Source organism: Hyperoodon ampullatus, assembly GCF_949752795.1.
Source record: "Hyperoodon ampullatus genome assembly, chromosome: 4".
Lineage (NCBI taxonomy): Eukaryota > Metazoa > Chordata > Mammalia > Artiodactyla > Ziphiidae > Hyperoodon > Hyperoodon ampullatus.
Window position 1 is genome coordinate 30999183 of NC_136917.1, and position 10895 is coordinate 31010077.

Here is a 10895-nt window from a genome sequence, read left to right on the forward strand (position 1 = left end):
AACTGTAAACTTAAAAATAGTTAGGATGACAGATTCTATGTTATGTGTGTGCTCTACCACAATTGTTTAAAACCTGGACAGTGTCCATGTGGGAAAACTCACAAACTACCTGTGGGAATGTAACGGGGGCAGGCTTCCTGGAGGACAACTGCAAAGCATTGTATGCGTGTCATATGACTGAGACATTCCACTCAAGCGTCTGTACCTACCTGTGGCAGTGCCATACAGCTCCTTCCATATCTCCTGAGCACCCACAGTCCCCACCTGCAGGAAAGTCAGAAGTGTCAGGGCCTTAACACTCCCTCCATCCCTCTCCAGAGCAGCCCTCAGCCACGACAGGCAGGAGCTGGTACATCAATGCTTCAACTCCCTCACCTCTTGGGTGGGAAAACTTGGAGGTGCGTCCTCCACCATCTCCCAGAGCTCCCCAGCACAATGGAACCCCAGTTGCCCATAGTGGCAGCCTGCTTCTTCACCCTCATTAACACTACTGGCTTCCTTCCCTCCCCCACTGCCTCACCTTCCAGAGAAACTATTTGCGTCTAATTCCTTACCTCAGGATCTGCATCTAGAAGAGCCCGAACTAAGCATCCATCCGTCCATCATTTACTGAATGCCCACTGTGTGCCAGGCACCATCCCAAGTGCTGGGGACACAGTAGGGAACAGAAGAGACACGTGTCTGGGGATCATGGGGCTTCGATTTCAGTCACCACAGAGACTCTTCAACAAGTGTGCAAAGCGTCATTTATGAAAACACTTATCCCAACATAAAGCTGGAAACAAACCGCCAGGGTATGGATCTCAAGGAGCTTCTCCCGAGGCTAGAGGAAAGGGAGAAACTATTCACCTCAAAAGGCCCCTGCCCCCTTGCTACCACTTCACCTCACCCTACTTTGTTATATACGCAGCATGTGTCACCAACTGACATTACCTTGTTCCTTACTTATTTACTTTCTTACCTCTGTCTCCGCCCACCCCACTCCACCCCCAATCCACACACACACCAATAGAGCAGAAGCTCTGAGAGAGAAGGTAACCTCGCTTATCTTGTCCACACAATGAAGGTTTGCCTTTGGGCAGCCTGTGGTCGAGCCCACAAGGACTTCTTCAAGGGTCGGGCCCATTGCAGGGTTTCACAGGGGAACCCAACCCCCAAGGTTTCCGAGTGTCTCTACTCTGGTGAACTTGTTTTCTTTTCCCCATGGGAGATGGGTTCTCACTCTGCCACCTGGTTCAGGTCCCCTCACCCTTGAGTTTTGCAGACAGGGCAGATCAAGGTCAACTGTCGCCTAAGACCCAGCTCAGGCCTCCCAAAGTGGGGAGGAAATCGTGGTGGGGGGAAGCAGAGTCTCCCTTTCAGAAGCCGACCTCCCAGACTGGACTCCAACCCCGGCTCCCAGAGCCCTCTGACCCCCATGCCCAACCCCACAAGGACCCGGGAGCAGCTCACTCCCTCTCCTCCCCCGGTGGAGAGCTTCCCCTGGCTGGGTGGTCAGAGCAGGAAGGGGGAAGCGCCTTGCCCTCTCTTGGGCCCTGGTCACTGATTCCTTGGTTGAGCCTCAAGGCCAGGTAGCTGCACCTGGGAGTGAAGGGAGGAGGAGGGGGAGGAGGACTTCCACGCGTTCCTGAGAGGGTCTATACAGCTTGGCTCCCGGAAGCGTGCCTTCAGGTTGGCTTTGGGAGCCCAGCGCCTCCAGCCCTCCTCAGTTTCCCCCGTGCCAGGTTTGCCCCACTGAAGCGGAGCCCAGAATTCTACGGTCCCTGCTCCTCCGACCAGCCCCTCGCCCACCTCGGAGACATCAGGATTAGGATCGCCCTCCTCCCGCGATCCCGCGGTACCAGGAGTCGGGGGCGACCTGTGAGCGCCCTAAGGGAGGCGGGGCCGAGACGGCTGGTGGGCGGGGCCGGGCGGGGCGGAGCTGCTCCCGGCTCTTGTCCAGCTCGCCCGCCCGCCCTGACTCACCCAGCCTGTCCCGCGAACTCTGCGGGAGTCCCAGCCGCTCCGCTCCCAGGGACACAGGAGTTAGAACAAGCGTCCGGCCCGTGAGGTGAGTAGGTGGCTCTCCGCCCCTGGGGACCAGGTGGCGGGGTGAGGATCTGGCCCACGGGAGGACCGCCCCAGGTGCGGCTGGCCCTGTGACCTGAGTCCAACGCCGTCTGGGGCACAGAAGGAGCTGGGGGGTGGTGGGCTGGGGGGTGCAGAGAGAGGCCCCGCCCTGGCCAGCCCGAGGGCGCCTGTCAGGGAGCCCGGCAGGCCTGGCCAAGGACGAGTGAAGATCAACAGGCTGGGGTCCACCCTGAGGGTCTTGACCGTGTTCCCCTCTCCTCCGCTGCTGACGACTCAGCCCTGTGAGTCCCTCAATTCCCAGAACCCTACCACTTGGGAGCCTCACCAGGCTGTCTCTTCTGGGACTCTTGAACCTCAAGACTCCCCAGACCCCCCTAGTCCTGGCAGGACAGCTTGGAAAAGTACTGGGTTGGGAGTCCCTAGGCCTGGGGCCCAGAACAGGATCTGCTACTATGGGGCCACCCTCCCCCAACCAGGCCACAGTTTCTCACTTGTGTAAAAATCCAAAGTTGGACCCTGTGCCCTCCAAGACCCATTTCAGGGCTGACAACAGTCACTGTTTCTTCTTTGCCCCTTAGCATGGGCTGTGGGTGGGGACGGTGTGGGATGGGGCGCTGGACCAGGAGCACCCGCCACCGCCACGTGTTCGGAGGCAAGCTGGGGGCTTGGGGAAGGCCTGAGGGAGAAGCAGCAGCAGGGGTGAGGCATGGGTGAGCGGAGCTAAGGCTGGGTAGGGGGCATGTTCCTGGCCCTAGGCTGAGCAGGACAACTCAGCCTGCTGGGCAGAGCAGCCATCCTCCCTCCATTTCTTCTCTGCCTGAAGGAACCCCTTCTGAGGTTCTTTTGGCAAAGATGCTTCATCTCAGCGAGACGTTCTCGCTCAACAACGTGATCAGACAGACGGGACTTGGGGGTCTCGCCTCGAATGCCACTTGTCACAAACTGTGACACCTTGAGCAAGTTATTTCACTCTCCTGAGTCTGGAAAAGGAGGGTCCCAACATCCACGCTCCCAGGGCTGGGATAAAATGAGACACTGAAAGCATCTGGTGGTCATAAGTTCTCTGCTCCCACACCCCCATGAAGCCTTCTCCCCAAGCCCTCCCACCAGCCCTGTTCAGACACAGGGGGGCCAGCCTTGTGTCTGGGGAAACTTAATGGCAGGTTCGGGACGATCAAGATTGAGTCATGGAGACAGATAACGATAACCCCATGTCTGCTTCTGAGGCTGTTGTGTATACACTTTGCTCTGGGGGCGCATCCTCTGGGCCATCTGCTGGGGACCCTGGGTGTGTCTCTGCCTTCTTGCCTTTGATTGTGGACCCGGGATGGCCAGTGGGGAGCTTCCACCATTGTGAGATGGGTCCTGAAGGGTGGCAAGGCCTCGGGGGCAGGAAGTTGGTCCCTGCCCGTGTGTGTGGCATTTTTGCTAACAGTTACCATTCTCAGGGGAAGCAGCTAAGCAGTGTCCCTCGCAGGGGTGGGTGGCCAGAACTGGAAGAGGGCATATGGCCGGCTCCCTGGCCCTGGGTCTCTCCTCAACGTAGTGTGTACTTGCCCTTTGTACACGCATGCCCTGGGGTGCACACGCCAGAATGCCCCCAGGGTGTCCCTTTTGGTGGCTGCAGTTTGGCTCCTGGGGGCTGTTGAACTGCCCTGAGTGTGTTTCTAGCAGATTCCCTGGTGTCTGAGCCAGTGATGCACTGGAAGCAACTTTACTCAGCTTGTTGTTTAGGACACGGTGTGAAACTGAGCACGAGGGATGGGCCATTGGGTGAGGGATCCTGTGCTCTGTCTGCACACCCCCTTGCATGTGCCGGCTGCTGGGTGAGTCAGGGCCTGAGTCAGGGGGCCCCGGAGACTGGGTGTGGGCAGGCGTGTCCCTGACCCTTACGTATTATCCCTGGTACTGAGGTGGGAGCCTCTGATGGGATTAAGGGGTGTGGCGGACTGCCCTGACTTCAGCCTGGTGGGCGGGGCCTGCATCCCATATCCCCGCCCACTCCCACCTTGTCCTCACTCAGGAGTAACGCTAAGGCCTTCAAGGGTTGCGGGGACCAAAAAGGGAGGCAAGGAGGTGTCAGAGCGATTGACTGAGGTGTGGGACAGAGGCCAGTTTCCCTCCCACCCAGGAAAAGGGTGGGAGGCTGGAGGACCGGCTCGTGGCCCAGATGCCTCCCTTCTTTGCCCAGCCTGTGCCCAGTGACAGGCTATCAGGATGAGCACCGCAGGCCGCAGGAAACCTGCGTGATATAAAACAGGATCTTTATATTTGGGAGCATGGGTGCTGGGGAGGGGGGCAGACTGCCTAGAAGCCCCCTCCGAGGCGGTGAGGGGCTTGCTGCCTCCCTTTCCTTTTCGCCCCTCCAGCCTCGGAGATGGGGGAAAAGGCTCCCGACTGCCTGTCAGGGAGGGTGATGTCCCGGCCCGTGGCCCACGCCTCCGTGTGACTTGCGCCTGGCTGTCTGTATCTGGAATAATGATACCTTGGTCTAAAATGAAAGCCTGGGACAGACAGAGTGGGCTGGCCGCCCAGGAGCCTGGCAGCCCAGCCCTGTCCCAGTCGTAGGTGTCACCCTGGCTCTCTCCCTGTGAGTTTTCCATTTCCTGATCCTCTGCCCCGTCCTCGCGCCCCCCTGCCCCTGCCTCTCAGAGGCCAGGTCTCTGTTTTCTGCCGCAGATCCTAGGCACTTGCCCGCTAGAAATCCAGGTGTCCTAGTCACTCCCACCCCCCAGGGCTGACCAGCCATCAGCTTTGCCACTCCCTGCCCCTGGGGCCCGTAACCAGAACCAGGCTCCAGCCGGCTTTTCCGGTTGGAGGTTGGAGGTGGTGCCCGGAGCGCCCCTGAAGGGGGTGCGGGGCCCACGCCCCGGAAGTCCCCGAGTCTCTGGGACTCTCTCTGGTCCAGTGGTGGAGGGAGCCGGGGCTGGCCGCCTGGATACCGGGTACCTGGGGTCAGAGAAGCAGAGCGAAGTGTTTCCAATTGGCGTCAAGGGTGGGAGGAGATGCCTGGGCTCCGGGAGAAGGCTACACGGGCAAGCTGTGGGGCAGCGGCCCCGTGGACTGCCCCTCCTGAGCTCTGAGAGGGCAAGCAGAGTCCGACCGGGACAGGGGCCCCTGGGAGCAGAGGTGGTGAGGACAGTAGCTGCCCGGCTCCAGGAAGGAGGCGAGGTCTGTGGGGGGAGGGGAAGGAAGCGCACAGCTTGTGGGTTCTGCCAGAGTTTGGCAGGGCCGAGCGCGGATTGGGAGCAGATGCGTGTGTCTGGCTCTTCTGGGGACCCGGCACCAGGCGCCCTTTCCTGAGGGTCTCTCTCTGCCCCCTCCACTTCCTGCTCTCCCACAGGCGGGATGATTCCGGTGGCGGAGTTCAAGCAGTTCGCGGAGCACCAGCCCGCCTTCAAGGTGCTCAAACCTTGGTGGGACGTGCTGGCCGAGTACCTCACCGTGGCTATGCTCATGATCGGGGTCTTCGGCTGCACCCTCCAGGTAAGGGGCGGGGCAGGGGCGGGGTCTCTAGGGGCGGGGTCTGGGAGGTTGCGGAAGTCTTCCGTTACCGTCTCTTAGTTCTGGAGACTGAAAGCCTGAAATCAAAGTGTTGACGGGGTTGGTTCCTTCCGAAAGCTGTGAGGGGGAATGAGTTCCACGCCTCCCTTCTAGACTCTGGTGGCCTCAGCTTTCCTTGGTTTATAGATAACGTTCTCCCTGTATCTTCCAAAGCATCTTCCGTGTGTGTACGTCTGTGTGTCTGTGTGTGTCTGTGTCCAGATTTCTCCCTTTTATAAGCCCAAAGTCCTATTGGATTAGGGCCCACCCCCAATGACCTCATCTTAACTTGATTACATCTGCTCTGGAAAGACTATTTCCAAACAAAGCAACATTCACAGGTATTTGGGGGTTAGGACTTCAACATCTTTTCGAAGGACACAAATCAACCCAGCTCTTTTTTTCAGACAAAGTCCGATGCTCAGAGGTTTATTGACTCTTCCAAAGCTGGGGAACAAACTGGAGACAGTTGGGGGTTGATGGAAACCTCTCTTGCCTTCGGCCTGCTGCCTCCCCCACCCCACAACTTCCCAGGCCGCCCCAGATCCTTCACCATCTGTCACCCTCTCTCCCATCCCCAGGTGACACAGGACAAGATCATCTGTCTGCCCAGTCACGAACCCCGGGAGAACTTATCAGAGGCCCCGTGCCAGCAACTGCTGCCGCGGGGGGTCTCCGAGCACATGGGGGACCTCCGGGAGTTGAGCGGCCTCAGGAACAACCTGGACCTGCAGCAATACAGCTTCATTAACCAGCTCTGCTACGAGACGGCCCTCCACTGGTACGCCAAGTACTTCCCCTACCTGGTCGTCATCCACACGCTCATCTTCATGGTCTGCACCAGCTTCTGGTTCAAGTTCCCCGGCACCAGCTCCAAGATTGAGCACTTCATCTCCATCCTGGGCAAGTGTTTCGACTCTCCGTGGACCACGCGGGCCCTATCCGAGGTCTCCGGGGAGAACCACAAGGACCCTGCCGCCGCCGGGCGGGCAATGGTGACCATGGCAGCAGCGGCGGCAGGACCGGGGAAGGCAGGTGAGGGTGAGAAGGGGAAGATGCTGGCGGAGCCCGAGAAGGTGGTGACGGAGCCACCGGCTGTCACCCTGCTGGACAAAAAGGAGGGTGAGCAGGCCAAAGCCCTGTTTGAGAAGGTCAAGAAATTCCGCATGCACGTGGAAGAGGGGGACATCCTGTACACCATGTACATCCGGCAGACGGTGCTCAAGGTCTGCAAGTTCTTGGCCATCCTGGTCTACAACCTCATCTACGTGGGGAAGATCAGCTTCCTGGTGGCCTGTAGGGTGGAGACCTCAGAGGTCACGGGCTATGCCAGCTTCTGCTGCAACCACACCAAGGCCCACCTCTTCTCCAAGCTGGCTTTCTGCTACGTCTCCTTCGTGTGCGTCTACGGGATCACCTGCTTTTACACACTCTGCTGGCTCTTCCACCGGCCCCTCAAGGAGTACTCCTTCCGGTCCGTGCGGGAAGAGACGGGCATGGGCGACATCCCCGACGTCAAGAACGACTTCGCCTTCATGCTGCACCTCATCGACCAGTACGACTCACTCTACTCCAAGCGCTTCGCTGTCTTCCTCTCTGAGGTCAGCGAGAGCCGCCTGAAGCAGCTCAACCTCAACCACGAGTGGACGACTGAGAAGCTGCGGCAGAAGCTGCAGCGCAACGCCTGCGGCCGGCTCGAGCTGGCCCTCTGCATGCTCCCGGGGCTGCCCGACACGGTCTTCGAGCTCAGCGAGGTGGAGGCCCTGCGGCTGGAGGCCATCTGTGACATCACCTTCCCCCCAGGCCTCTCGCAGCTGGTGCACCTGCAGGAGATCAGCCTGCTCCACTCGCCAGCCAGGCTGCCCTTCTCCTTGCAGATCTTCCTGCGGGACCACCTGAAGGTCATCCGGGTCAAGTGCGAGGAGCTCCGAGAGGTGCCCCTCTGGGTGTTCGGGCTGCGCGGCCTGGAGGAGCTGCACCTGGAGGGGGTCTTCCCCCCGGATCTGGCCCGGGCGGCGACCCTCGAGAGCCTCCGGGAGCTGAAGCAGCTGAAGGTGCTGTCTCTGCGGAGCAACGCCGGCAAGGTGCCCGCCAGCGTGACCGACGTGGCCGGTCACCTGCAGCGGCTCAGCCTGCACAATGACGGGGCCCGCCTGCTGGCACTGAACAGCCTCAAGAAGCTGGCGGTGCTTCGGGAGCTGGAGCTGGTGGCCTGCGGGCTGGAGCGCATCCCCCATGCCGTCTTCAGCCTGGGCGCACTGCAGGAACTGGACCTCAAGGACAACCACCTGCGGTCCATCGAGGAGATCCTCAGCTTCCAGCACTGCCGCAAGCTGGTCACACTCCGGCTGTGGCACAACCAGATCGCCTACGTCCCCGAGCACGTACGGAAGCTCCGGGGCCTTGAGCAGCTCTATCTCAGCCACAACAAGCTGGAGACACTGCCCACCCAGCTCGGCATGTGCTCTGGCCTCCGCCTGCTGGACGTCTCCCATAACGGGCTGCACTCCCTGCCGGCCGAGCTGGGCCTCCTCCAGAACCTGCAGCACCTGGCTCTCTCCTACAACGCCCTGGAGCTTCTGCCCGACGAGCTCTTCTTCTGCCGCAAGCTGCGGACGCTGCTCCTTGGCTACAACCACCTGAGCCAGCTCTCGCCCCAGGTGGGGGCCCTTGGGGCCCTCAGCCGCCTGGAGCTCAAGGGCAACCGGCTGGAGGCGCTGCCAGAAGAACTCGGCAACTGTGGGGGACTGAAGAAGTCGGGGCTCCTGGTGGAGGACACCCTTTACGAAGGGCTGCCGGCAGAGGTGCGGGACAGGATGGAGGTGGAGTGAAGCCAGGGAGGGGCGGGTTGCGGTAGAGTCCCTCCAGGATGCTACCACCCTGGAATCTCTACTGTTATCTTCAAGGGAGGGGGCCAAGTGGGCCCAGGCCAGAAGAGGAGGAGCAGACGTGCCAGGCTGGCGGAACCCAGGCAAGATCCTGGGATCGGTTTGCCTGGGAGGCTGTGGATCTGGGGTGGAACATCCTGGAGGGATTAACTCAGTCATAAGACTCTCAGAGCAAAACCACACCTGTGTCTTTGGCTAGCTGGCCTGCCCCCAGCCCTGGGCCAGAGCTGCTGCTCCCCCAACTCACTCCGAACATTCTGGCTCAATCAATGCCACATATGGGGGTGGGGCTCATCCCAATGGGATTTCAACCCTCTCTTCCGGACCAAAACAGCTTATCTCTGGGATTCTCTCCCAAGGAGGGGACACAGACGCAATGGACAAGCTCCCCCCTCCTCCACCCCCAACTTGGATGTTAATCCCCTATTTATAAGTTGTTTGCTATGGACACCTGAACTCAGAAAAATGGTTTTCATATTTGGCTAGGCATCAAAATCAACATCACCAAAACAAAACATCCCAGGCCCCACCCCTGAAAGACTGACTCAGGAGCTTTGCCTGGAGGCCAGGAACTTGCCGGTAAATATAAGCATCCCAGGTAATTCTGACACAGACAGTCCCAGGCCTGTGTGTTGGGAAATGCTGACCTACAAAGTAGATATCTGGGTGCCTAGAGCAGGGATTCTGAACTTTTTTTTAGATCCCTAGATGCTTTGAGAAATCTGACGAAAGCTGGGCACCTCCTTCCTCAGGAAAATGCTCACGTGCACATACATGAAAAGTTCTGCAAACAACTTGAGGCAATCAACAGATTCCCCCAGATCCCCTAGAGGGCTGTTTATGAACATCCTAAGGATCGGGGACCCCAGGTTAAGAACACCTGCTGTGGAGGGTACATTTTTCTGACGACAGGCTGGGACTTTGTCTTTCAAATGTTCCCTATGCAAGGGAGTGTATATCAGTGGTTGCTTAATAAATGATACTATGAGAACTATAATCTTGATCCCTTCTGTCCACTCCTGTCATAGTCTAAGCCTTCGATTCCACCAGACCAAGTACAGGCAAGTGGCGACAGTCACATTCCAGAATCAAGGGTATGAGTCTATCCCGGAAGCAGAGGCAGAGAGAGACCTCAGCTAACCAGGAGAAATCAGGTGGCATCGTCTGCCTCGCTTTTCTCCTGGAGAACTGCTCTTCCTCGACCTTCCCTGTTAGTCTCCCGCCACCACAGTTTTGGATCTGCTCCACCTGTAAGTTGTCACCAGAGGAGTCGCCACAAGCCTTCAACGCCCATCACAGTGTCCCTGTGCTGGAGCGGGCAGGGTACAGCCTGCCCAACCCTGACCTCCTGGGATCACCACCTCCATGGTGTCTGCAAAATGCGAGCCTCCTCCTGGCACCAGAGAGCAGAGGCAAGGTGCTCTCCGGTGGCCCCAGGGTTCCAGATGGGGGCACTTTCCCAGCACTATTCAGACCAGCTAAAGAAAATGTGTAGGCCGCGGAGGCGCCAGGTAGAGGCACCAAACCCCGGGGCCTATCTTCTGCGTTGTCCAGGAGCTGGGCGCAAATTCTGGGGGCAGGGCAGTTGAGGGAAGTCTTAAATGTCCCACGCAAGTCTGACTTGGAACTCTCTGGCCTTGACCTTGGCCCCCCTCCCGGCCCCCTCCCCGCTCCGTCGCCGAGGTCAGGGGTCACGCCACTGGATTCCCAGCGTCCTGACAGTGGCCCGAGCCCTACCCCGCCCATCCTACATGTCCTCGGCCAACCCTGAGCCTGCTGAAATGGAAAGGGCTTGCCCCGGGTGCCTAATTATGGTGAGGAGGCAGCAATTAAGCGTTAACAGGGATCCTAATGAAGCACTGTCCGAGATGAGAAAGGCAGTTCCGAGAGGGAGTGGGTGCCAGCGATGGCCGGGCCGGGAAGAGAAAGAACGAGGCTGAGGACACACAACCATGGCGACCACCGGGGACAGCGACAGGAAAGAAAGAAAAAAAAAAAAAGTCACGAATGCGCATGCGCAGCAGAGGCCACGGGCGTGACCCCGTCTCCTCTGTACGCTTGCGCGCTGCTTTCTCCGCCCACCGCTCTAAGCGGAACGATGAGTGGGTTTCCACACAGCGCCTCTTGCCGGAGCTCTCGGGAACTCACGCATGCGCCTCACACTGAGAGGATTCGCACGTTGCCAGCAGCGAGCTCTAGGCGGCGTCATCCCTCCGGCCGGGACGAAGCACGCACGCGCGGAAGTTCGCACGCGGGAAGGGCGGGTGTGTACCGCGAGCATGCGCCCTGCTGAGCGAGACGGCGGCTCGGCGGGGTCATCCGAGCGCAGGCGCAGTGCGGTGTTTGTCTGCGGGACTGACGGGCGGCCGGCGGTGCGCGGCGGCGGCGGGGAAG

At 59.4% G+C, this 10895-nt stretch overlaps 1 protein-coding gene across 1 annotated transcript; it reads left to right on the forward strand.

Moving 5' to 3' along the window:
• Positions 1-5418: 5418 nt before the first annotated feature.
• On the forward strand, positions 5419-8444 carry LRRC8E (leucine rich repeat containing 8 VRAC subunit E; the record flags this gene model as incomplete). Its single annotated transcript, XM_079702379.1, has 2 exons — positions 5419-5556; positions 6195-8444. 2 exons carry the CDS (start codon positions 5419-5421, stop codon positions 8442-8444), a joined length of 2388 nt encoding a protein of 795 aa, XP_079558505.1.
• Positions 8445-10895: the final 2451 nt, after the last annotated feature.